The sequence below is a fragment of the Falco peregrinus genome, chromosome 1 (assembly GCF_023634155.1).
Source record: "Falco peregrinus isolate bFalPer1 chromosome 1, bFalPer1.pri, whole genome shotgun sequence".
NCBI lineage: Eukaryota > Metazoa > Chordata > Aves > Falconiformes > Falconidae > Falco > Falco peregrinus.
Genome location: NC_073721.1, coordinates 60,269,906 through 60,296,590, shown reverse-complemented (window position 1 = coordinate 60,296,590; position 26,685 = coordinate 60,269,906). Strand labels below are relative to the sequence as shown.

The 26,685-nt window shown below is 48.5% G+C and overlaps 3 protein-coding genes across 5 annotated transcripts in view; 1 reads left to right on the top strand and 2 right to left on the bottom strand.

Moving 5' to 3' along the window:
- CKAP5 (cytoskeleton associated protein 5) overlaps window positions 1–5,844 on the top strand; it is a 54,298-nt gene extending 48,454 nt beyond the window's left edge. For both annotated transcript variants that reach the window (XM_005236355.4, XM_055793845.1), the window contains 4 exons: window positions 13–96; window positions 190–349; window positions 2,052–2,206; window positions 3,407–5,844. In XM_005236355.4, the coding sequence (XP_005236412.2) occupies window positions 13–96; window positions 190–349; window positions 2,052–2,206; window positions 3,407–3,661 (654 nt within the window). In that variant the 3' untranslated portion in view covers window positions 3,662–5,844. The remainder of the gene's footprint in view (window positions 1–12; window positions 97–189; window positions 350–2,051; window positions 2,207–3,406) is intronic.
- A 1,406-nt stretch (window positions 5,845–7,250) lies between these two features.
- F2 (coagulation factor II, thrombin) lies at window positions 7,251–16,758 on the bottom strand. Of its 2 annotated transcripts, none has more exons than XM_005236357.4 (14): window positions 16,606–16,758; window positions 15,520–15,683; window positions 14,548–14,572; window positions 14,292–14,342; window positions 13,678–13,783; window positions 13,468–13,598; window positions 11,925–12,221; window positions 11,413–11,526; window positions 11,024–11,150; window positions 10,379–10,546; window positions 9,874–10,047; window positions 9,508–9,686; window positions 7,899–7,969; window positions 7,251–7,498 (listed from the first exon to the last, which is right to left on the bottom strand). In XM_005236357.4, the coding sequence occupies exons 1-14, from the start codon at window positions 16,682–16,684 to the stop codon at window positions 7,355–7,357; spliced, it is 1,830 nt and encodes a 609-aa protein (XP_005236414.2). In that variant the 5' UTR covers window positions 16,685–16,758; the 3' UTR covers window positions 7,251–7,354. The 2 variants fall into 2 exon arrangements, with proteins under 2 accessions (XP_005236414.2, XP_027640930.2); XM_027785129.2 differs by having other exon boundaries at window positions 15,520–15,686; window positions 16,606–16,753.
- Window positions 16,759–23,448: 6,690 nt separating this feature from the next.
- ZNF408 (zinc finger protein 408) lies at window positions 23,449–26,656 on the bottom strand. The gene is made up of 3 exons (XM_055792580.1): window positions 26,424–26,656; window positions 26,112–26,350; window positions 23,449–25,430 (listed from the first exon to the last, which is right to left on the bottom strand). Exons 1-3 carry the CDS (start codon window positions 26,591–26,593, stop codon window positions 23,524–23,526), a joined length of 2,316 nt encoding a protein of 771 aa, XP_055648555.1. The 5' UTR covers window positions 26,594–26,656; the 3' UTR covers window positions 23,449–23,523.
- Between the last annotated feature and the right edge of the window lie 29 nt (window positions 26,657–26,685).

Sequence of the window (26,685 nt, the reverse complement as noted above, 5' to 3'; positions counted from 1 at the left end):
CCGTTTATTTAGGAGGAAAAGGCTTCGAAGGCCAAAGTTAACGATATTTTGGCAGAAATATTTAAGAAAATTGGCTCCAAGGAGAACACTAAGGAGGTAAGTGCTCCCTTCCTGCAAGGAAGAGGACATGATATATTAAAATGGTGTATGCAGCAGTCATGGTAACACACAGGAACTCTTCCCTCCCAGGGTCTGGCAGAGCTGTATGAATACAAAAAGAAATACTCTGATGCAGACATTGAGCCCTTCCTGAAAAACTCCTCGCAGTTCTTCCAGAGCTATGTGGAAAGGGGCCTCCGGCTGATAGAAACAGAACGGGAGGGGAAGGGACGCATTGCTGCTTCTACAGGTACATGTTATATCTCTGCTTCTCATAAATCATTTTTCCTGTAAGGAGAGCAGTTACAGGTCCCCTGGTAGAAGCTAATATTTGCAGATGTTTATGGATTTCCAAAGTGAGTCACGTTATTTTCTTGGCACTTCTATTGCTTCATGAGGTACCATTTGCAGGGACTAGACATTTTTGGTTCACAAAAAAGATGTTACAACCATTGTCACACTAAATATAGAAAATGTGAAAGGCCTTGTAAACAAATGGTTCAAATTAATCTCCTGTAGTGCGGATTGAATATCAGCTCTGTGCTTCATGTGTCTGGTATGAGGGGTTGTTTCTGCAAAGTACACAGCTCGTTTACAACCCAGCAGCTGCCAGGTTCTCCTTTTACCTTTTGGTTACTGAAACGGTGCAGGAGGTTTTTTGGTAGTATCGTTTACTGTTGAATTAAAAGGTTTATTTTAAATAACTTGAACTGTTTCTATAACAGTCTTTGTAATGACCCCTTTCCAATAAATCACTTTTTTAATTGGATAAGTTACTGTAAACCACTCTAGTTTGTTAGCGAGACTTTTCATTGTAGATGAGCATAAATGAGTATTTAATGCAGTATTAGGGAGGGAAGGTGACAAATGATTAGATGACAAGAAAAACTGTAACAGTCAAGCAAAGCTACCTTTTAACTTTCATTTCTCTTAAGTTTCACAGTGTCCTGTGACACTAGCTTTTTCTCCTACTGCTGTTCCTTCTCCTATCCCTGTATTGTAACTTACTACAGGAAGATGATGTAAGGCTTTTTTCAGAACCTCCTAAATGTGTCTAACTAGATAGGACAGGAAATTACAATTTTCATCCTAAAAGTGTGTACAACCAAAAAATGTTAGTTCAACAGAGATTTCAAAACAGAATTTATCTGCCTGAACTTTGTCTCTTTTTTTCCTCCTCCCTAACTGTAACAGTTAAGTTGGATATAATAAAGGATATTGTTCCATCTTGCAGCCGTGCTTCATTTAGACTAAATTATAAATGCTTTGAGTGTTAATTCTTAATTCTCCTTTTATCTATGTTAAATACTCTTGCAGTAAACTAGTGAAAACAAATCCCTGTCCCCACTAAGTCTTAGAACTTGGTATTCATTTCGGAATGGAGAGGGTTTTTTCATAGTGTAAAAGCCTTTCCTAGGCTTTAAAAACATCGCTACATGCCTTCAGAAATCACAATTTCCAATTGAATCGGAAGAAGCAACAGCTTTGTTACCCAAATGAGAGGTAAAGAGGGGTGAGAACCAGTGGCCCAGAAGTACTACTAAACTTGGAAGAAAATACAGAAGATTCCAAATATTTCCTATCCTGCCAGTTGCTGAGTTCCATCTGTTGGACATCATGGTTACTGCTGATCCCCATGAGCACCTTCCTCTTCCCCCCACCTCGCACTGTCATCTTCAGCTGTCAGCCTCAGCACTACTTCTTGAGCTGCTCTGCTGCCACTTCTTAAATGGCTCAGTTTCTTTTCTTGTTTTTTAATTGTCACTCTTGCAAGGAAATGAAAGGGCTGATATGACTACGCTAGCAAATGGAAATAGCTTGGTAATTTATAGGTTGGCTGATTCTTCATCCATTGCATCTTATTTCAAGGAACTGACCAAAAGGCTTACACTTTTTTGATGTGTTTAAATGTTTTTACTTCTTCCCCCCCCCCCCTTCCTCTCATCTTTCAGGAATTTCTCCTCAAATGGAAGGAACATGTGTTCCTGCTTCTACCCACACTGTATCTTCATCTATAGGAAACACAAATGGGGAGGAAGTGGGGCCTTCAGTTTACTTGGAAAGATTAAAAATCCTCAGGCAGCGTTGTGGCCTTGACAACGCAAAGGTATTGTACTTGACAACACTTGGAACCCCCAAGCACTTCATTTGCACTTTCTAAGAATTCAAGTGATTGGGTTTTCTGTGCCAAAGGCACAGATTCCAGCTGGAATTGATGATTTTTCATTGTACTGCATGCTCTAGCTATTCACTGCATGTCACCGTGCCTGGTATGGATGGCTTTAAACTCATTACTCAGCCAAGTAGCCTTACATTTCAGTCTGCTCAGTTTGCAGCGCTGCTGTACATGCAGGTTGTTTCTACAGCCTTGTGGTTTAGTATCTTCCTTTGTCGCCTAGTTGAGTCTCAGAAAGGTTCAAATAACTATTGTTCTCTAAACTTTAACATATATTGACCTCTGAGTTGAATGATGTGGAAATTGTAGATCTTTATTCTCTGAAACAACCACAAGAGCTAAATGAAGACTTAATGTTTTGCTTTATGTATTTTGGCTGTGTGGATACTGAGGCACAGAAATGCTGAATGAGCTTAGTATTGGAAACCTGTGGGCTGAAATTTTTAGCAATTTGGTGATACACGTTAGGAATCTAGTGCCCATTACTGAAGTTCACACTTGGCCACATGAGAAGTGATGTTCACTCTAGACAGTCATCCAGGCATGTCGCTGTTTTAATCTCTTAACAAAAACTTGCCTGCCGGCTCGCAGCTCTGAGGAGGGCAGATGTTTCCTAGATGATAGTAACAAGGTAATTAACACAGACTGAAGTATCAGTTGGTAAAAGAACAATGAATTGATGTTTTAAGTCTTTGGCAAGGTGGATCTTGCCAATCAGTCCAAGTTTCCTTTTCTCATTTTTCCAGAAAACTCATTGGCTGTTGATGCTGCACACAGGCATGGACTTTTCTCTTGTGGTGTTAGAATTTAGACTGTCCAAGACTGCTGCAGGCCATCTCAGTAAAACCTGGTCTGCTTTGAATTTTTGGTCTTTAAAGACTAGTTCCTTCGTGTCCCTACTGCCATCTAGCTAAACTACTTAAATGATAGGAATTGAGTATTGTAGTTGGCTTTGCATGGTCCCGACTTTGATGACAACTGACTGTCACTGCAGATTACCTGTGTTGTATTGCTCCTTCCCTTTCCTCTGTTCTTAGTGTTTCCTGTGAAGATGAAAAGCCATTGATTATGGTTTGTACTTCTTACATGGCTTTTGCCGCTGTCTTAATACTTCACTTTCCTCCCCTGTAGCAGGAAGACAGACCACCTCTTACGTCTCTGCTCTCTAAACCAGCACTCCCTACAGTTGCATCTTCTACAGATATGCTTCACAGTAAGCTCTCCCAGCTCCGTGAATCACGGGAGCAATACCAACATCTGGACCTGGACTCCAATCAGACTCATTCCTCTGGCATTGGAACTACCCTGGCTTCACCCTCTTCTGCAGCAGCTAATATTGATGACTTGAAAAAAAGATTGGAGAGAATAAAAAGCAGTCGCAAATAGGGGTGCGAGACAGCATCACTGTTGCTTGGGCTGTCTTCAGCTTTAGTTTACTAAACTAGAAGTCTTCATAGTTAAATGGCCTCATTTAGGCCTAATGTATACAAACTGGTTTATGTATAATACAGTGGATTTTGGGGGGTTGAGTCATTGTGGCACAAGTATTTGTACATACTTTGCTTCTCAGTGAGCATCTCTTTGACAATAGAAGGCTGTCTGTGTATTAGTTTTAGTGTACAGACCTGTAAACAACCATCCTCTTGTTCAGATTAGTTTCTCATAACTTGGGGTTTTTTTTAATTTGTAAAATTGTCTTTAAGATCTTTTCCTAGTTCTTAACTCTTAGAAGATCTCTAGTGATATCGCTTTTAATTTTGTGAATTCTTCTCCATGTAATCCTTGAACTGTTGATTCTGTATGGACACATGGCATGAAGTAACTAATTTAAGTGTCTTTTGTAAATAAAGTTTGCATTAACTATACCAGCCTCTGTAGGAACAGCAGTGACTGCTGGTTAGAGAGGTCACTCTCTATTCCTGAATGTTAGTGACTGGGCATCTAGAAACTGAACTAAGCTATTCTTGACATGAACCTTGGGGTTTGGGTATATTATAAGGAAGATGAGTGAATATATACTATCTGTGGGTGCAATCCTGAGACTTTGCACTCTTCCTTCTATGAGCAGTAGTGTATTTTTCATATAGTTGGTTTTTTGTTTTGGAATACGTTTCTGTAACTTGAGAGTAAGTTGAGAATATTTAGTTTGCTGAAATGCTTATTTTACGTTATCTAGTCTTTGTAATGCCTTTACCCAGATTAAGCATAGTCGCATTGGTGTACAAATGCTTTCTTTGAGGGGGCCTGCTGCTGTTGATACAGAATAGATTAGCAGTGATGTACAGTCAGTGGACTCGTTTATCCTGAGCTCATTTGGTTAAGCAGTCTTCCTTGTGCAGGCAGACCTCACCACCACATTCTTTTTGCTCTTGAACATCTGAAGTCAGCAAACTCTGCTAATTTGTATAACTAAGACACCTGGTAGTGCTAGTCTGGGAAAGCTGTAGCCACTGCTTTTTGTGCAAGAATGTCTTCTGATTAGCCTTTTTCAGACGCTGTAAGTATGAAGATGAAGACATACACTGTGTAGCCTTTCTAGCCCTTTCATCTCTGGGTAGGTGAAGCGTTTTCACCTTACTACTGCACTTCCATGTGAGAGCTGGTTGTGAAGCATAAATTGCACATCTGTTCTGTAGCTAGAACAGTTACTGAAGAGTTGGACAGGCAGGCTTAAAATAGCACACTTCTGCTCTAGATTTCAATCTGTTCCACGTAAGTGCTGCTTTTGTTGTTCGCTCTGTGGGCCAGCAGTCTCTGCATTAGGGCCATTACCAAAACTATCTTGCCTGATTACAGTAAAAATGTGGCTTTCAATTAGTACCTGTACAGCAGATCTATGCCAGAGCTTCTGCAAATTGGCTGAAACCTTCCTTTTACAGGGCCCCTAGGCTGGGTTGCAGTTGATACAGTACTGCTTGGTGCTTATGGTGAGTTTGTACGCTGTGATAGCAGGTGAGTTGCGAGCGTTCTCCATCCTGTGTTAATTGACATGATGCCGTTCATTGCTCCACCGCCTTGATACGGTAGTCGAAGTCTCCTTTTCCTCACCTGAAGTGGGCATGCACTTTCTTATGGAACAGAGCTGTATGACAAGTGGAGGTTTGGCCCTCGTTGGTATGTGCTGAGGTTTTGTACATTTAAACTGGGGCTGTTTGTGAATAGTTTGTGTTGGCTGGCACTAGCGTTACTGCCGCTACCTCTCGATTACTAGCTGCTTTTCGAAACTTACTGACACTTAAATCAAGCCGTATGTTCCTTTACCATGTCCAGCAGATGTTCTGAAGAGCTGTTTGTTATTTAGCTCAGGATGTTAAAACAGCAATGCCTGCAAACCTGCATACAACTGTTCTTTAATTTTGAAGCTGGATTGAAGTGAAATACAGGAATAATTGAGTAGCAGAAGATAGAGTTGCTTACTATGAATGAGTTTTTGCCCTGTGTCTCTGTAGTGTTTGGTTGGACTCAATATCCTGGGAGTTCTGAACTAAAACTTGTGCACATAAATTAATAAAGCCTAATCTTTAGCCCAGACAATATTTAAATAACATTAAACTGAATTTTGAAAATGATTCCTCTGTATTGTTTGTAACAAGTCAGTATTAACAGTGACTTACTCCAGAAACTGTATGGTCCTCGTTCCTCTCTTAGAGGTTAGATAGCTCACAAATGGTTAGATAGCAGTGAAAGGGTGAGGTTAAATTTTTAAATATTAGAAGGGCTAAACGTTTTCAGTGTCCAGCGACTGTGGTTACTGATGACTTTAAGCAGTTGTGGATCTTGAGCTCTCGAGCTTTCTTTCCTCAAATGTCTTTGAGAGGTGGTCGTTATGCTTTCTTTGGGCAATCAAATTGGGCTGTCTTCGGGTTGGTTCCCAAATGAGCCATTTTCAGGGAGGTGGCCAGACAAGTAATGGATCAATAGCTTTGTTTATATCCGCCTAATTTTAGATAGTTACCTCTACTGTCACTTTCTCAGCACAGTGGCTCTGCTGCTTAATATCTTAGGAAGCACCAAAAAATTTCACTGTTGCCTGTTTCTGTGATGTGATGGCACTGTGAAAGGAGCTGTAGGAATACGGTGTCACAGGGAGCAAGGACAGCTTCCAAATCTCATTATTTTAAGAGAGAATTGTGCTGAACAAATTGGCTAATCAAGAACGTGTTAATTGCTGATCCTCAGTGGTCCAGAAACTGCTGCTAAAGAGGAGATCATGAAAGAACTGAAACTTCTTTTGGGAGTGATCCCTAAACAGGCTGTATAAGCTAACCAAATGGGTGTGGTGTGCAGGATGCTTTCAGTGCGGGCCCTTTGACAGTAACTGTGCGTAAAGCGCTTCCATCTGCATCAAGCTGTGCAGGTGGAAGATACACTTGGAGGACCCAGCACCACCTGCCATGTCCTGCCATGTAGAAGGGTACCGCCATATAGTAATGGAACTGCCACTTAATGTATTCAAGCCCATATTTCTCTGTAGGATGAACTGCGTACGGCTGGCAGCTGCAACTTCTTAAGATGCTAACCTTGTGAACATGGTGCTGGTATTGTCTGCTGTTGTAGCTGAGAACAATGTCTGTCTTACCAAAACAGGTCATAGTTGCTTTGCTTTTTATATTGCTATTGGTGTTGTGTGTAATGCCACAGTTACTGCAGAGCGATCCTCTCCCATGCGTTTTGGGCTCCATTTCTAGAACGGAAAATGAGTTGACTTGAAGGGAGGAAATGGATGGTGCCAGGGGGCACAATCGTGCTTTCTGTCACTGACTTAAGGCTGTCATTTGAGGTCTAAAATCTGTTGATGATCATAGCTGATAGGCAGGAGGAGAATTTGAAGCACAACAGGTAATTAGCAGGTACAACTGATGCCGTTCCGTTGGTGCTACTGTGACTGCTTAGATTCAAGTGCAGCTAAACTCAGCATGAACAAAAGGAAGAAGATGGGTTTGAGAACTTTTATTTTCAAGGGACAACACTCTCCTTTGAGTTGTAAGGATGTGACTTGTTTTACTTTGGGATCTTCTGTGCTAATGTTTTTAAGAAGTGGAGCACTGTAGCAAAACTGAGAGCAAGTAGATGCTTCCTTTATTGCCCGTGTTTTTCAATGGCTTTTCGCATCCACTTTTTCAGGCGGAATACATGGGTGTAAAATCCATATTTGCCATCTCGGTCACAGCCTTCTCCCCATGAAACTATTCCCACTTGATACCAACGGTTGTCATCGGGGTTCTAAAGCAAAGAAAAATAGGATTAGCACAAGGAGCAAGAGACTTTCAGATCTAAGCCTTGAGTGTGCCCCAGCCTGTTTAGTGGTGGATACTGGTTTGGAATTCAGACTGGCATCTACTAGACAACACAGCATGTTGGAGTCATTTTTGTCTTAAACCTCTAAGTGAGAATTGGCCAGCACTCATACATTCTGTAGCTGATCTCCATACGCGCTGAGAACTCAGTACAGGAATGGGGCTGGATGACTGCAGGGTTTGTCTCAGTTGCGCAGCTTGGGCACGAGATGGGCTTGCTTCAGCCACGTGGCAGTCTGTCTGCTGCTGGTTTTTTAGACTATTAAGAAAGTTCAGCATAGCACAAACCTAGCTCCATATGTTTTATGAGCTTAACTTGAACATACCTTCATTACGAAAGGTCCCCCACTGTCACCTTCACAGGCATCTCCTCTCTTTGAGTCTTCAGGACTGTAACCTACAGGCAAGAAGAAGGTTGGGCATTTGACTGCAGGGGGAGTGCCTGGTGTTGGCTGTCTCTTTCCCTCGAAGTATTGCTGCATAAATTTTCCAAGAACTATGAGATGGCTTACTGCTTCTGTCTACTAAATTTAAGCCCAATAGTTACCTTAGCTGTTTGACATGTAATATAAACAGCTAACTCTGCTTCTGTCTTTGCAGCATTCCTGAATCCACCATCCGTGCTCTCATTCAGTTTCCTTTCATGAGAATTGCCGTCAGTGTCAGCTGCCACCGTGTTCAACAGCTGTAGCTTGCACTGCTGAGCCCTTCATTTGTCTTAAACTTCTCCGTGTGTAATATTCCATGTACCCTGTTCTTTCTTTCTGTTTACTATGGAGACACGTTGCCATCCTAATTTTCACCTTCCTGTCATTCTGCAGGCTCTGTTCTTTCTGTTCCCCAACTGTCTGTCTTCCCTTTCCTCTTTGTAGCAAGACTGTAGGAATTCACTTTAGTTCATCAGGAGTTAGTGTCTTTGCATTTTCCCATCACCTTTTCTGCTGTATGTCTGTATCTTGGCTATTTTTTCAAGAATCTTGTCTTGAAAAAGAAACCATAAGAACACTGTATTGTCAGTATGCTCAAAAAACTGGCTTCCATCCCCTAACTCAAGCAATTGTGTGCATTATTAGATGTAAGCAACACAAACTCAGTCAAAAATCACTGGAGATTTGTGTGTAGGATCTGGTAAAGTCTGTGCAAATGAAGCATACAGCAGAAAGTATGGAAGTGGTTACATAAATCCCTAGTCTCTTTGTAGCTTGAATTCTGTGTTTGCTTCCATTCTCCCTCAGAAAGGGTATAGTGCCAGAAGAGACTTATGAAAGTACAACAAGGATTTTCAAGTACAGAATGCCTTCTATATTAGGAAAGATTAAATAAATGCCTCTCAGCTTGGAAGATAAATGACAGAGCTTTAAAGGGTCCATAAAATAGCATATGACACAGAATTTTTTTTCCTATGAGTATAGATGTGTACCTCTTCAAATGTATTGGGAAACCTAACACGAGGAACTAACGTTTTTCACACGTGCGTAACTGTACTGTGGAGCCTCTTGCCACAGAACTTGTGGGTGTCAGTATGAACAGGCTCCAAGAGGTTGAGATGAGCCAGCAGAGAAGAGGGAGTGGTTTGGCTACTGTGTAGGCTAACTGGTGTGCAGTCTTTAATTTAGGAAGCCACTGAACTGTTCTGTATACCGGTGGAAAAAATAATTTTATGTGTGCTCAGTTCTCTCACGGCTGTTGCTGATACCTAGCAGAGTCATGCCTTCAGTTAGCCTGCCATTGCACGGTGTTAGAAACTAGTCAGAGCTGTAAGTTCTCCAGCCTTCCCGTTTTCTGAGAGCTAAAAATCCTTATCATAGAAAGTTACTCTTTATGGAGGACATTTGCAAATCTGTCAGAAAGTAACCTTGCTGCCTGAGCCCCACCAGCAGCTCCGAGCCCTTGTCTTCTGTGACAAGTTGGCCTTGTGTCTCCAGTGCTGCTTACCTGCACAGAACATGTTGTCAGTGACTTTAACTTTGGTGGATGCCTTGCAGATGTTTTGGTCTACAATGGGCACATTGAGCTGTTGCAGAACCGTGGGGAGGTTGTTTGGGCTAGTGGCCCATGTTTCTTTCAAGTTTCCCCAACCAGTTACCCGCCCTTTGTAACCTGCCAGCATTAGCCTGTGGAAGGAAGCATGAATATAATCAAATGGATTGCAACAGCTTTCTCCTGCCTGGGTCTCTTGCTGCAAATAGCCTAAATAAAGCATCTTTTTCTGGGGTTGGTTTTTTTTTTTTTTTTTTTTTTGAAGGCCCAAAGGATGCTTTTGTCGCCTGTGTTTTTAGGACTGTGGGACAGTCTCCTCACCTCTGCACGACCTGTTTGGTAGGCAGGCAGACAGGATGGATGTAGTCACTGAAGATCATGGGCCTCTTCAAGTGCATGAGTGCAATATCTCGGTCCATGTTCTCTTTCCAGTTGTACTTGGGATGGATGATGATTTTATCCAACAGAGCAATCTTCTCTTTATCCTTCTCATATCTGAAAGAGTCATGAAGGAAAGACCTTGCTGTGCTTTAGCAACTGAGTCTTCTGGGGTTCGTGATGCTCTTAGGCACCGTGTACCCTCTGAGACAATACTGTCTTTACATGGGAGCACCCCTTTAGAATTTCCATGCCTCTGCTTTCCCCTTCATTTTAACCTTTAGGATCAGCAAGAGCAGCAAACAGCAGCTCCATTAGATCCCCTTTGTAGAGGCATGTGACATTGGCTATGGATGTTTCCTTGGATACTGAGTGACAGCCCAACCTCACCGTATCTCATTACTCCAAGAGGAAGGCTAGTTCATTCTCATGCCATCCAGGCTCTTACTTTGCCCTTATGTGCTTGCCAATCCGCACCAAGATGTCGTTTGTAGTTAAGTTCTTGTCCCAGGGTGGATAATAAAGACAATGAGCAGCAGTCAAGATCCAGCTGTCACTGATGAGGCTGGCACCACACAGCAGCTCTTGAGGACTCTTCTTGTAGAGCATCACCTGCCTGAGAGACAAGGCGGGAGGAGGACTTAGCAGGACTAAGGGCATGGCTGGCTGAATGGACCTTGGTGTCATGCAGAAAGAGCAGAATTTGCAGTAAGCAGAGAAGAGTGTTGCACTATGCTGACAAAGACAACTGCATAACTGGCTCCTAGCAGAAGTCTTCCATTTGTATGTAGTCAGCCATTTACCCTGTTTACTTCACCTGGAGAGGTTTTCTCTTCCCCTCTGCTCCAGCAGAGCAGGAAAGAGGAAGAGGCAAAGGTGAAATACACCAGTGCACGCACTTTCCCAGATGGTTGTGTGCTTGGCTCGACGAGAGTTTCTTTTCAGCTATTTCAGTACTGCCCTGTCCACCACTTGGAGAAGCTTTGATTGGAAACCATAACACCTGCATGCTGCCGCATTTTTTCCCCTTGCTTGAACCAAAGAGAAGGGAGACACAATTCCCTATGAAGGACTATGCAAAGATATCACTTACCAGGGGGAGCTGCCAACTTCTGCGTCATCCCCATGGACAACTCTGCCTCCAATGTAGGACGCCAGCAGCTCCTTCTCACTTTTGTCTGTTACCTTTTTCTTCTCAAATAAAGGACGAGTGCCACAGTCTGAAAAAACAGGCAATCTGGCTTTGTTACTTGACCTGATTCACAATGGAGAAACAGCTGCAGTCAGCATGCTAAGCTGGAAGAGCCTAGGAAGGAAGTAACTGGAGATTGACTTTGGAGGGTCCTTCAAGGAATTTAAATATCTCCCTGTGCTTTTGACAGCATTGGCAAGCTGGTGTTTCTGAGGAACAGTGAGTGCCCTGTGAGAAGAAGCTGCAGCCTTTCTACAAAGTGTGATGCTGTAGCTAGAGTTCTTGCTCACCTGCTTCGCCAGAACCAAATGTTTTGTCATCAAAGAAGGTTTTGAACTCTTGAGGAAGGATGGTACGCCCTGATATTCCCTCCAGCTGTTCATTCCCATCCTCTAGCGAGCTGTCTGAGAGAGACAGAAAGACAAACATGGTAGAAGGCTTAGCTACTTTTCTATATTATATGTTTCCATAATTTTTCCATAATCATCAGCAACGTAAATGTTCCTTTCCATTCCTTCAGATGCATTGTGTGTGTGATGTTTTAAAACCACTGCTCTTTTTAATGCCCCTTGTCCACCATTGGGAGTTTTTAGGGAGAGCACCTGAGAGCTATTAACACCTCTGTACATGTATGGCAGGTGCGTATGTGTGGTATTTGGACAAACAGGACTTCCCCATGCATGGTGCACATACCGCCTCGTCTGTGCCTCCCAGGCTCAGCACTTCACCCCAGTCACACGTGCTGGTTTTGTTTGCCACTGCCTCACAAGTGTGCCTACCCAAACCAATGCAGGCTTCTCACCGCAGTAGTGCAGATTGCAGTATTCAAAGTTGGGTGGCTCGTCTGTGACGCACCAGACACCCTCGTCATCACCGTCTGGGTTCCGACAGTAATTCTCTAGCAGCTTCACCTCTGGATCGATGTGTTTTCCGTGGAGCACTGCTTTGGCTTTCTCAGAGTTCCACGGCAGGCACTTTGCTCCAGTCACGGTGACAGAGAGGGTCCCAGTGTAAAACATGCCTTTCTCTTGTTCACAGGGCTCCGCTGGGGCTGGTGGTGTGACCCGTGGGGTAAATTCAACTGTTGTCCTTTCCTCACCTGGAAAGACAGAAAGCTGTGATTTAAGACAGCTTTGGGCTCAGAAGTGCTGTCAGCAAACAGCAGCGCAGCCCCTTTACTAAAACCTAGAGTTCCCCAGGGCATCATGTTCTGTTGCTCCCACCATGCTCCCGTGCATGTGGTGTCCCTCTACAGTATTGCAGTGTTGGTGATGGCTCTCTCAACTGGAGGTTAAGGTGAGGCTGGTGCTGTTCACCCTTCTTCTTGCCCTTTAAGATACAAGGGACAATATTGTATTCCTTTCTGGGGTATCTTCGAGAACCAGCTCAAGGGATGGGTAGGTACTTCAGGCATTGTGATGCTGCCGTATTAGAGCCTCCAATGCCTTTTTCTCAAATGTGTAACTAGACCATATTTGGGGGAGCCTTTTATCATGATGTGCTACTAAAATAGCAAATTTAACTTTTGCCAATGTTTCTATATCTAATGATAAGAAAAAAAAAAAATTCCTGCCAGATTTTCCACACTTTTTCTTGCAAGTGTCTGAATGGCTGCAAGCTTCAAGCAGCATTTCCCCAGTGAGCGGGCACCAGATAATCTGCTTTGTGGCAGTCATTTGGCCCCAGGCTGCCTTCTCCTTGTGCTCTGGGAGAATCCCCACACGAAGAACTTCTGCTGTGAGAAGATTCTCTGCTTTCTATTAGTTCTTCCAAGCCGCAGGGGAGACAGCTCTCTATTACGGAAAAGTGGGAAGGTATAAATGTAAGGGGAAAGGTTCTCTTGCCTGTCAAGTGCAATAATAAGGGTGTTTTCGCTTTTCTTGAGATTGTGGGTATTAAACTGCACCCCTCTGTATGAGTGGATGTTAAGGTAGGCAGTCAAGTACAAGCTGTAGCATTTTTTTCTTACAGGTGGGAATTCAGACAAAAAAAACCCCAGTATGACTCCTTGCTGTCACTAATTAGAGGTGCTTTTGAACTGGCAAAACTGCAGTAGATCCCAGAGGACTGCTGTTACCAGCTCTAATTTACATCTAGATTAGTGTAGTCTAGAGAAACAGTGTATTAGAGGAATTTAGCTAAGGTGTACGTATGAACAACTCAATGACTTTTCCTCCTCAGCCCCCTTACCCGTTGAGATGCAGCCTCTTTTCTCCATCTGGCCTCTGGTCATGTAAGATCCCTCTTTCCTTACCCTCTCCCCTTCCTTGAGACATCTAGTACCAGTCTGAGTGCAGTGTTCCCTGCCAGCGAAGGGCCTGCCGGGACGCAGCGCTGAGGCATACCGCACACTGGGATGGGACACTCCTCCCGTTCCACTGTTGGGTCTCGAGTGTAGCACCACGGGCCTTCCGAGTTGTTGTCTGGGTTCCTGCAGTAGTTCTCGATGAGGTTGGGATAAACCGTGGCATTAAATCTACGAGGAACAGCTGGTTAGCCTGGGAAGGAAGGATACCCTGGAGAACTCTTACGGGGTACGCAGGAGACAAACTTACTTCGGTATGTGTGGAAATTTGCTCGTCCACACTTGACATTCAACCCCTGATTTGGTGTAGCTAATTGTCCCCTGATAGTTCTGGCCCAGCCCATGAGAGCAGTTACCTGTCAAAATACCAACACTGTGTAAGCCAGGGCCAGTGAACAGGGATGTTGCGTTTTTCAAGGTCAGAGGTACCATCCCACAAATCCTTTTAACTTTTGCTGCATGTATGAGGCTGCGCGAGCAGCGGCGTCCTTTGTGGCGTGGGAAGGGCGCTTTCCTGGAGTCCCTCTGCCTCAGAGGGAGCTCGCCCTGGGGCTCTGTGCTTTGCTTTGGCTGGAGGTGCGGGGCAGAGAGGTTGGCCTTGGGGACACCTCTCTGTGGCTCAAGGAGAAAGGTATCTACCCCATGCTGTTTCAGTGGCGGAGTTAGGCTGTTTGTGAAATGGTTGTGGGAAAATAAAAGCGAAGATAGGAATTTTAAACTTCCCCCCCCGCTGCTGTTTTTCTTTCTAATCAGGTGCCTCCACCAACTTTAGATTTATTTTTATTTTTTCTTACAACCTCTGCAGGAAGCAAGTTCCTGGCATGCACTGCATCTTGGAGATAGAGGTTAACGTGTATTTCTTACCTTCTAGACAAGCATTCAGAGCTGTCCTGGACTTTCTCAGGCCCTGACATACTAGCAAAATAAGAAAAAAGAAACACGTTATATGAAAGGACTCCAAATAACCATCTTAGTTTTAACTAGTTTGTCATCTAGGGACAAAATGCAAGTGCTTTGTCCTGGAAAGTGAGCTCTCATAAGAGGGTAGGGAGCCATCTCCAGGATGGGACAGTGCATCCTAAGGGATAGCATAGCACGTGCATGACTGGAAGCAACTTACCTTGGTATTTTGACCAAAATGCTTCCTGTAAAAAACAAACAAACAAGAGACACAGAACATCAGACCTTGCTTAGCTGCTGTAATTCAAACCAGCAGGAGAACGCCCCATCACAACACATGGAACAGACTGATTACGCTCTGTTTCGATATCAATTGCTACGGGGTCCAGCAAAGTAAAAAATGTGATATAAAACCATGTTCCCATTCATCAGACCCAGGAATCAAGAGAGTATTGCTGTTTCTAAAAAGACCAAAGATGCTTACAACCTTCATCGACCTGCAGAGGAAGCAGAGCCTGGGCGACAGTGCAGAAGTCCAAGGAGCTGAACCTAGAACTTCGAAGGCCACAGTTCTTTGGATCTACATCTGCTGCGCAGCCTCGGGGTGAATGTATAAAAACACTTCACAGAGGTAACCCTAACTCCTGTTTATCTGTTTACTGTTGTATTTATGGGTGTGGAATTCAGCATGCATACTGGCTTTGGAGCTGGGAGCAAATCCCAAAAGGATGCAGAGCAACTTTAGGGGAGGGAGTGAGTCTGAAAGTCGGAAGAAGGAACAGACTGTGCAAAAGCTTCAGCTCAAAGGAGCTTGAGGCACCTGCACTCAGTGTTCGGTGGCTAAGTGAGCTCTTCTGCGAGTATCTTAGACTGTGACGGTTCAAATTCATGTGGCACTGTGCTGAACTAGTAGATGATGCAGTTCAGGACTGATAGGAAGACTCTCCGTTTCATGCTTAAAATAGAAAGGGAGGGAAAAGAACCTGAGCTTTGAGCTGCATTCCCTGGAGTGGCTCCAAGAAGGAAGCTCCTGAAGGGAGCCTCAGCTCTCCCTGGAGCACACACGCATCAGCCTCATTTGGTTCACAGCACCGAGTCTTACAACCCCAGCCCCTGGCTGCGTGTGTGACCTGCTGGTCTCTCACTACAGGGATGGGCTAAGGGCATGTTTCCTGGGAACCCCCGTACGTACCGTCTGAACGGTGGATTCAAGGGCTTCAAAAGCCTCCTCATAACTGCATATCTCCTCCAGGCACTCCCGCTCCAGGTTTCCCTTAAGCATCTCTTCCAGAAATCCCTTGTTGGCACGTCGTGGGCGCTTGAGCAGTGACAGTGCCTGCCCCTTTTCCAGGAAAACTGCTGGGTCAGAACACTGCCAGTCAAAGGGGAGCTTGCAGTGGAGGGCCCCTTTGTCTCCCCTTTCGGTTTCCAAAAATCACACGCAGCTGACATGATGATCCCACAGCCCAGCCTCCCCCAGTGCACCATGCAGAGGAGAAGCACCGTCAGGTCTACCCCTGATGATCAGAGCAGGCTCTCTAGAATTCATCTGTCAGGGCTCGCATCAGTAACAAAAGTGACGGGAATCCTCTGCTATCCTTGGCAAAGCTGCTCTGCTCATACGCAGTTTGGTAGAGGTTTGTTTGCTTGGAGCCTCCTACTGCTCCCTGCCAGCCACTGTGTTTCTGTCTTGCCAGCCTCAGACCACTCCGATAGGTACAGCTTGGTTCTGTCTTCGTGGTCTGAGACCTGTAGACAGGTCTTCCCCTACACAGAAGCGGGTCAGAGAGGACCTAACCTCATACTAAGAAAAGACAGATGAATTGGAGGCCCTAATAAGAAAAAAGGGGTGGTGAGCAGGAAGGGGGCGTTGCTGCGTATGACCTCAAGTTTAGATAAGGTATGGCTGGGAGGCAATGGAGAGTTGCAGCCACCTGGGTCAGCTGAGGAACTCTAGCCCAAAAAGGCCCACAGTTGTATCACACGTGGTTCTGGGCTGAGCCACATTCCCCCTCCCCACCATCTCCCAGGTGACCCGCAAAATCCACTGAGCTGTTGTCACCAGCTGCTGGCTGCTGCTGCCTCCTCCTGTGCAGGAAAGCCCCATGCTCACCCCACTCTTGGCACCCTTTCGCTCCCAACTTCAAGCTTTTAGAAGGTCCTCCTCCCTTACCAAGAAAACCTACCACTGGCTTTACCCCTGGGAACAAATAACCCCATTGTTCTTCCTCCTGCCACCCGCTGGTACTGTCCTTTCCATGGTGCCGGTGAGGCTTACCTCCATCATGGCTCAGCGTGAGGTGCAGGAGGCTAGACAAGAGCAAGCCCCGCAGCACACTGGTTCTGTTGCGCGCCATGCTGCACAGCCCTGGCTGCAGGGGAAATGCGAAGGGAGCAGAATAAGCGGAGTCACAGCCCCGCTGGGTTAATATTGAACCAGAATGAAGAAAGAGGACTCCAGAGGTCGTGGTGTGTCAGGGACAGTGGGACTGAGGCTTCTTTTATCCCTCCTCTCTTGGCATCTCTCCCTCCCTTCAGGGCATCTTCCTTTACTTTCTTGATTGGTGGAAGCCAAGCAAAATGTCTCTGGATCTCCACGGGACTAAAATTAGCATCCCATTTTGTAATAGGGAAGATGGCATGAGGAGAGAGAGGACAAGCTCGTCCCAGGGCACAGGGAGAACGGGTTGGCATGGCGGGGTCCCTGCCAGCTCACAGCCACCCCAGCCGGAGCAGCCTGCTCCTTTTCCCTCCTTGCCACTCTGCTCCTTGCAGCTCTTGGCACCAGCGCTGCCTCCCTGCCACGCTGTTCTCGGAGGCTGTACCCTCGTAGCCTCACACGCAGCAAGACTTCGAGAGCTCCTTAGCTGTTCCAAGTCCTTCTCCCATTTTTAGCTGCAAGCCCCACTGGCTTTTTCCCCTAGAGTCCAGTTGTCTTTTCTCCCTGCAGCTATCAGCAAGCTCAGCCCCAGCTATTCTGGCACCAGAACACACAGTTTAAGCCTCTCCCATCTCCCTCGCCTCTGCCAGGGAGCAGAAGGGGTGCCTCAACAGCTCATACGGAATTTAAATTTTCTTCCCAGTTATGTCAGCAGTGCCATTGGCAGTGCATGCTTCCCACTGCGCTACAATTCCCAGTGGAGTGGAAGAGGGTGAAGCAGCATGATGTTTGGGCTCCCACTTTTACTTCCACCCAGTAGAACGTACAAAAGTACCTCCAAAAGGAAACAGAAGCTCTGATGAGCAGGGAGCTTGCACGCCCAAAACCAGCCAGAAAAACAAGGGTTTTCAGGAACAGGGAGGCAGGAATAGTCTGGATGTCATGACATCAGCTAGCATGCCAAGACTACCAAGGGCTACTGGAGCTGGGAAAAGTAACGATTCCTACAGCAAGCAGAAAATTGGCAGGGTGAGAAACCAGCAGAAGAAAGCAGGGCAGGGTGGGGGCAGCCTCAGGAATTGCCACATGGCACGAAAGAGCTTTCTCCCAGCAGGGAGCATGTTTTGTGCTGTGCCTCCGTGCAGCAGATACATCTGTAATGTTTGTCTCCATAGAAGGAGTGCAAATATTAGCATTAGGGTGGCTGAGGAATGACTGTGGCCACTGGTACAAAGAGCAGTTGCAGAGGCTTACTCCCTCATCTAAGAGGATCTCCTTTTCTCACCCATGCACACCCCTGGACTTTGGAGAGATACATTTAGGAACAGCTGGGTTGTCCCAGGTGGAGATAACCTGAGTGGAGAAGCGTGTGGAGGCAGGATTAGGCACAACCCTAGAAACACCCCGTGTTATTTAGCAAGGGGAAGCAGCGTTCAGGCGGAGCGTGCAGGCAGGGACACAAAGGAGGTGTCAGGGTGCAGACAGGTTTTGAAGAGTGGTGAGGTCAGAGCTGCTGCCACCCCATGCGCAGCACCTCTGGTGGGAGAAGGTACAAACAGCCCCACATTTGTGTGAGCCCAGCAGAGGACCTTGCTCAACTGTCATAGAATCATGGGATCAGTGAGGCTGGAAAAGACCTTTAAGGTCATCGAGCCCAACCGTTACCCCAGCGCTGCCAAGCCCACCCCTAACCCGTGTCCCCAAGTGCCACATCTGTGTGGTTTTTAGGCACTTTGAGGGATGGGTGATCCACCACCTCCCCGGGCAGCCTGTTCCAGTGCTTGACCACCCTTCCTGTGAAGGAGTTGTTCCTCATATCTGATCTAAACCTCCCCTGGTGCAACCTCGGGCCATTCCCCCTTGTCCTGTCGCTTGTTCCCTGGGAGCAGAGACCGACCCCCCCTGCCCACAGCCCCTGTCAGGCAGCTGCAGGGAGCAACCAGGCCCCCCCAGCCCCCTCCTCTCCAGGCTGAGCCCCCCCAGCCCCCGCCCGGCTCTGGACACGCTCCAGCCCCTCAGTGTCCCTCTGGCCGTGAGGGGCCCAGAGCTGAGCCCAGGGCTCGAGGGGCGGCCTCACCCGTGCCGAGCGCAGGGGGACGGGCACTGCCCCGGCCCCGCTGGCCACGCCGTGTGGGACACCAGCCAGGGCGCTGCTGGCCTCCTGGGCCACCCGGCCCAAGCAGCATAGCATCAGCCCCTGTCACGCTGCACAGTTAGTGTGTCTGTTCTGAAGTTCACCAGTGTCACGGTCCTCAGGGGGTTTATAGGATTTTCTTGGAAGTAAACAACTCTTTGCCATGCCTGCTGTCAATCAAAAGGATGTTCACATAAAAATGTGCTGCTTCGCTCTAAGATAAAAACAAGGACACGGTGGTGGCATCACCACCAGGTGCCAAGTGGCTGCAGCCTGTAGGCTCCTTGGTTGGGATTAGCCAGGTAAGTTTATGCTGTGGCCAAGTGGTACATCTGTGTGGCACTGGCCTGCACCTTCTCATCTCAACTCATTACGTGGATCACCAGAGTATTTCCCTTCATTACAGCTTCCAATGTTCTCAGTCTTTTTTTTTTGTTTTGTTTTCATTCCTGCATATCTCTCTCTGTCTCCTCTTTATGTTAACCAGGGAGCCTTTATGCTGCAGCTTAAGTCAATCTATTTATGCATAGATTTTTACCATCTTTTTGTTTTTTCTTTAAAGGAAAGGTGTTAGCACCTTCCATGGTATCATGCGTTATATAGGGTTAACTTTAAGCAACACTAGAATATAGCAGTTAAGCTTCATTATCACACAGTTATGAGTATCCTCTAATGCTTGCCTATGCCATCTTCCTTTAACGTTACTTCTGGTTTGGTTCCTACATTCCTTCTGTTGCTTAAGGACTTGTTTAAAAAAAAAAACAACCTTTCTGAAACCAACTATTCTGGCACTATGTCTAGCTGCTTCTTTTCCAGTTGCTGTTCTTCTTTCCCTCTGTGAAATACGACAAATCCACCTACCAGGGCCATTAGGTTGTTCACAGTAGCTGCTGAAACCTTTTATCTCAAGATCACTTAAGTTTCAACTATTTCTTTACATTGGTTTTGCTTTATAATTGCAGATTTTTCACTACATCCTGGGACATTTTCCAGCCCTTTCTGATATCTTACAACAATATTAGTAATTAAAGATGCTGGCTCTTCACTTCATAGCCTCTGCTTGTTCTGTAATGTGCTTCTAGGGCTCCTCTCTCCCATTCTAGTGGTTAGCGTGCATCAGCTATCACCTCTCCGGGGACTTTGACTTCCACCCCTCGAACATTTAACTCTTCCATCGATTCACCGTTCCTGTAAACAACTTTTTATTGTTTCATTTTCTTTCTGCCTTTGCTCAGCCATGGGTGATGGATGCTATTTTCTTTCTTAGGATAAGAGAGTTAAGATTCATACCTTTACCCTTCCAGCTTTCAGCACAGCTGGGAGTTTTGATCTCTTTCCCTCTGTGAGTTGACTCTTCTTTTTAAGTTAAGAAAGCCTTTGGCAATTGTTTATTTCATATGTAACTATCTTTCCACCTTCCAGGGAGCAGAGTATAGAGGATTTGCCCTTGGCCTACTTCCCTGAGCCTTTCTTTGCCTGCTCTATGACAGGTATAGTTTGCTGGTTGAGTAGTTGGGGTGTTCCTCAGTCTGCTCCTGAAGTGAGTTATACTGCTTGATCACCAGCTCTCACGCTTTGGGTGCAATCATAAAGGATAAATCCCCCTCTCCCAGGGGTTCCCTGTCCCTGAGGACGGGAGAGCCACCATGTAGGGAGGACCTCAGGACCCAGAGAATCATCCCCTTCCCTCGGAGCCTGCTGCTGCCTTTTCATTCCAACACCTTGGTCAGGTTTAAGCCAGTTTACAAGCTGGCCGAGGGTTGAACCCTGGCCACGGTGTGAGGTTTGGGTGTAACACTGAAGTTTATGTGCATGCCTGATACCTGGTGAGGCCCCGCCAGCATGAAGGATCCCAACCATCCAACAGACCTGTGCACTTGTCACCCTGGATCATTGCGGCAGCACGCTGAAGCCCTGGTGGAGCCCTGCCAGCGTGGTGGAGCCCCACCAGCCAGGAAACCGGCGTTTCTGCCTGATGCTGTAAGGGGAGCAGGTGTACATCTCCAGCCAGCCAGGTCATCCACGTGTCTGCTGCCCTGATGCGTAACGATTATTGGCATTGTAATGCACCCATCCTTTTCCTTGCTTTCCTTCTTCCAGCAATGCCTTTCTCACCAGGGTCCTGCCAGCTACACTGGGTGCAATGCACTGGTGCAAGTGTTTGTTATGGATCCCAGTAGGAAGGGCACTCGGAGCACATAATGTATTAATTAAAATATCTTTATCAGACGTAACACAAGAAAGGGTATAGCTTTAGATTACCAGACACCCCTTCAGCTGCTGCAAACATCAAGTTGTACAGCATCAGACAGATACCTAGTTGGGCCATGGCACACTGCACAGATTCCATCTACGTTGAAGTTCACCAGCATCAGAGTCTTCAGGGCTATTATGGGATTTTATTAGGAGTAAACAACTTTATTCATTATTTTGCTGTCAGGCAAAAGGTTGTTCACCTAAGAACATGCTGCTTCTAAGATGAAGACAAAGACACGGTAGTGGCATCAGTGGGAGCCACCTGTGGGCTCCTCAGTCAGGATTAGCTGGCTGAGTTCATCCTGCTGCCGAGTGATACGCGCAGCTCAGCACAGATCTGCCCCTACCTACCCACATCAACTGTTAGGTGAGTAACAGTTCTGTGAAGACCTCCTAATTCCTAATTGCTCCTACTTTTTCTCTCCTGTTATCTCAGAATAAAGAAGGCAGTCACAGGTCAGCAGATTAAGCAATAGGGGCCTGGATTCTCCCCTTCCCCCAGCTGCTCCCCGTTCCCTCCCGACTCTGCCGTGACAGAGGGCGCATGCTTCAAACATAGCTCACGAGCCCAGCTCCAGCGAGAACACTTTGCAGCTGTGTCAATATTTGAAAACTGCAAGTTAGGATTGGCACCAAGGGGAGAGCAGCAGGAAGCACTGCAGCTTCAAATATGAGCCTCCCTCACACGCCCGTGTTCCCACTGGTCTGTCTCCAAGCTCTGAGGGCAAAGACTGAGCTCATCTGCCCCCTGACTTTGAAGAAAATAAGGACATCCAAAGGTTCGTTAGGTGAATTCACCTTCCATCCTCGCTTTACACCAAAGTGTCGTTGACCCAACTCTAGCACCTTGTTCGCAAACTGGTTGTAAAAGTTTATGGAAAAAAATTAAATGCAGAAACCACAGAGTAGCTTTTCAGATTGCCACATTGTTGCAGCCATAGCACCCCAAAAGGGAACAGTGTTACTGATGATCCCCCGGTGACAATATACCCTCCTCCTCTGCAGTGGGCATAAAGAGCCCAGAGAATTTAAGCCCCTAAACTAAACTTTTGGGGAAATGCAGATGTTAGAAAGGTGCAAGACAGAGAGCAAGAACAGCTAAAACTGAGATGCAGCAAATGAAAGCAAGGTTTAACAGGTTAAAAAGGGAGTGCAGAGTGGGCAGGTCTGAAAGACCTGTTGGGTCTCTTTTCAGTCTCTTCCTATGAGGTCAAGTTCACGTGGCATCAGGAACTGTGCACTTCCTGAAACAGGACCAGTTCCTGTCAGCGTGCCTCAGCTGGCAGATGAGCACTGAAGACGGTGGAGTAGTGGGAATACTGGGGTGTAGTGGCAGTGGTGCTGTCTTTTATCTTTTTAGTGCAGGAGCAGGAAAGAAGTGTAAGAGAGGAAGCAAGCGTGTGAGAAAAACAAGGGGAACAGGTCAATGAACCCAACTTGAATGTGGAGGAGAAAGACAAGATCTGAGCAGACGAACTGTTGAACCCTTACCTGGAGAGGTGAGGAGTCTGCTGGCTGGCAAGAGTGAAAATTACACTGTAAAACGCTACTCGCACAGCGAGACACGAACCTATCCTTCCATGTCCTCAGATAGACCATCCAGTCACCCCAAGGCCAGGAAGCTGACAGCAAGCAAAACAGTAGAGAAGGAACACGCAGCCCTAGCCCCAAGGCAGGACTTCGCTTTTGCTAATTTTGAAAAATGTTCTTCAAAAAACCCACAAGTGACACCTTGTAAACACTTGGGAAGCTTCTACCCAGCAACGTCTGGCACCAGCATCACCTTCAAATGATCAGAAGTGCTACTGAGCTCCAAAAGTGAAAGCCCAGGAAAGTGCTTGAATAGCAACAATTAATTAAAAGAAAACTTGAAAGGAAGGCATTGTTCAAATCCACTGCTTTGAGATTTTTCCTGCCTTCCCTACAGAAGTCCCGCAGCGCCTTGCCGCACACGGTGCACAGGTGGGCCTCGCCTGTGTGGGAGATGAGGTGTCGCCGCAGCTCTGGCAGCTTGGGGAAGGCGTCACCGCAGAAGCAGCACTTGTAGGGCTTCTCTCCCGTGTGCAGCCGGAGGTGCTCGCACAGTGGCACGTGTGACCCACTGACAGCCTAACAGAGGCAGAGCAGAAGCACTGCTCATTAATGCTGTGGGCGTCTTCTCTAAAAAGTGATTTCTACCAACAGCCAGTGCCTTCCCTGCACCAGGACTGGCCTGTGCCATGTGTAGGCTCATAGCTCCAAGGAGCAGCTACTGAAAAGACCTGGGTCTGCACATGCAGTCACCTCCAAGACTGCTAATTCTGCCTGGGGCTGAGCCGCAGGGCCTTATTACCACAGAGAGACAAAAGAGCTAGGTTTTTTGTTGGTTTTTTTTACCCCACTTTAATAAGTACAGAAGATCAGCCAGGGCAGGCTGGGATAGTCAGTCAGGTCCCAGTCTCGACCTCCACCACTTCTGCCACTGCTCCAAAGCCCACCCCCTCCTGGATGATGACCACATCACTCAGTGAGCCCTCATCCTGCACTATAATGCATTTGTCCTCATGCTTGGAGATGGTGATTTCAATGATGTCCTCTGCTGATGGCAAATGTCCAGCGGCCCTCCCATGTGCCCCAGGATCTGGGGGGCTGCTTTGAGATGGGTAAGTAGCAACGCAGTGACCACTGGCTGTGATCAGCAGCTCAGACTCATTCGCTGGTCCCGGCACCTCCACCATGAGCAAGGTGGGCTCTGCTGCAACCTCTTCCTGGCAGGCCTTCCTCTGATGCTCTTTCCTTGCTGCCTGGGGTAGAACCACAGCAAGCGGGGCCACTGCAGTGGCAAGTTCCTGAGGGTCTTTTTCCAACTTGTGAGTCAGAACATGGCGTGCAAGGCTCTGGGGAAGGGTGTAGCCCATGCCACAGAGCTCGCATTTGTAGGGCTTGCCAGCCAGGTGGGATTTCTGATGGCGCCGCAGCTTCGTGGCCAGGGTGTAGGACTTGCCACACTGCTCACAGCGGAAAGGGCGCTCGCCTGTGTGCAAGCGCTCGTGAGCACGCAGCGTGTGGGGGTCCCGCAGCGCCTTGCCGCACACGGTGCACAGGTGGGCCTCGCCTGTGTGGGAGATGAGGTGTCGCCGCAGCTCTGGCAGCTTGGGGAAGGCGTCGCCGCAGAAGCGGCACTTGTAGGGCTTCTCTCCTGTGTGCAGCCGGAGGTGCTCGCGCAGGTTGCTCTGCTGTCGGAAGTCCTTGCCGCAGTAAGGACAAGCGTAAGGGCGCTCCCCCGTGTGCAGGCGCATGTGGTTGCGCAAGGAGCCAGGGTTGGCCAGGTAGCGTCCACATATGGCACACTGGCATCCCTTGGGACCAGCTGGGCCAGTCCCAGTGGCCAGGTGGATCTTCCTGTGAATGCGGAGAGAGGGGCGGCGTGCAAAGGCCTTGCCACACTGCTCACAGGAGAAGGGGCGCTGGCCGGTGTGCAGGACCCAGTGCTCCTGCAAGTCCCGTTTGGTGCAGTAAGCCTTGTCACACTGGGTGCACTGGAAGGGCCGCAGGCCCCGGTGGGCCAACACGTGGGCCTTGAAGCTCTCCTCTGAACTGTAGCTCTTGCCACACTCTGTGCACAGGAAGGGCTTGTGGCCAGTGTGGACAAAACGGTGCTTCTTGAGGTGGCAGAGCTGCAGGAAGGCTTTACCACACTCCCCACAGCGGTACCTGCGCTTGATCATCTCTTTCTGGGCCGGAGCTTTTGGTGGGGCGCCTGGGCTGCCAGAATGACCCCCCACCAGCTCCGTATACTCCTCTGGCCCCTCCAGTGGGCCCTTCCCCCCATGCTCTGGGGATGCCAGTCTGGAGTCTTTGGAAGCTTTGCTCTCTTTCTCACAAGTCTCTACACTCTCTCCTTTGGAAGGACTGGGCTGCTGGGATTCCTGCCCAGCTGTCCCACCATTGCAGTCTTGCAGGCAATTCTGGAGCTGGATGGCCAGAGTATGCACCTTGCATGGCTTGCCAACCAAGGGAGCACCGAGTTGAACCCTGCTTAAGGGTGCCAACAGATCCACGTCTCCTGGATATGCTTCTTTATGCCCCATCTCCACGTTTTCTGCTGCAGATCCGGGATCCACACCCTTGTCAGATTCTTCCTTGCACCTGCCGTTGACCTTAACGGTTGAGATGGTCTCAAAGTGCCGGTTTTCAGCCCTCAGCACCTCAGTTTGCCACAGCTCACGTTCAGAAGCTGTGCTTTCCTCATCTTGCAGCCTGTGGAAATGTTTGGTGGCAGGCCTGCTAACCGCAGCAGGGGCATCTAGGACTGAGGCTTCATCAGCTACTGCCTTGGAGACAGCAGGATCCCCTGCACAAACACAAAAGCATGGCAGGTGAATTAACGCTGGCTGTTGTTATATGACATGATTGCTGGTGGATCAAAGGAACATGAGCACTGGAGACAGATACTCTGCTACGCAGTAATCCTGGGGCTCTGGCATGAAAACCATTGCTTTTATGACCTTTTGTTCTTTTCAACTGGGGAAGGACAAGAGGAAGTGGCCTCAGGTTGTGCCAGGGGAGGTTTAGATTGGGAATGAGGCACAGTTTATTCACAGAAAGCGTGGTCAGGCACTGGGCCAGGCTGCCCAGGGTGGCATCGCCATCCCTGGAGATGTTCAGAAACCGCGCAGCTGTGGCACTTGGGGACACGGGTTGGGGTGGGCTGGGCACTGCTGGCGTGACGGTTGGGCTCGATGGTCTCAAAGGGCTTTGCCAACCGAGACAACTCTGTGATTCTAAGGTGGGGCGGTGTCTGTGCTCCCTCAGCACAAACGGCGCCCGTGCAGCACTCCGGCATTCCAGTGGCGGCATTCCTAGGAGGTGCCACCGTGACCAGCCCAAGACCGGGGCCGTTAACAGCGAGGCCGGGCCCGCGCGAGGGCGCACAGGCACCGGGCACAGCCGAGGCCACCCGGCCGCCGAGACCCGGGAGGCCAGGGGGCTCCTTCCCACCGGGCTGGGCCCCGCGCCCCGGCACGGCACCTACCTGCGGGGGACTCCGCCGTCCCGCCGGGGGCGGCCCTGGGCCCGGCGTCCCGCGCCGCCGCCGTCCCCTCGCCGCGCTCCGGCCGCCGCTCCGCCGCCGCGGCCCCGCGGAGCTCCTGGGGCCAGTAGAGCAGCTCCGCGCCCGCCGCGATGGGCCGCCGCGCCCGCAGCTGCCGCCGGCCGCCCGCCCAGCCCAGCGCCACGTTGGCCTCGGCCTCTTCGGGGCTCCGCTGTACCAGGCTGCAAGGCACGGGGCCGCTGCAAGGCACGGGGCCACAGCGGCCGCCCGCCCCGCCGCCGCCCCGCTACTCACCTCACCCAGCCCGCCGCCGCCTCCCCGGGCGGCCCCAGCGGCTCCCCGGGCGGCAGGGCCCGGCCCACGCACCACACGCCGGTCCCCCGCGGCCGGGACAGCGACGGCCCCAGCGCCAGCCCGGGCGGCAGATCCCGCAGCAGCGGGCAGGCCGCGGCCGGGCGCTCCATACCGGCGGAACGGGGCGAAGGGGCGGCGGGCGCGCCCGGACGGCGGGCGGCCGGACGGCGCGGGGCGGGCGGGCGGGGCTCCCTGGCGGCGG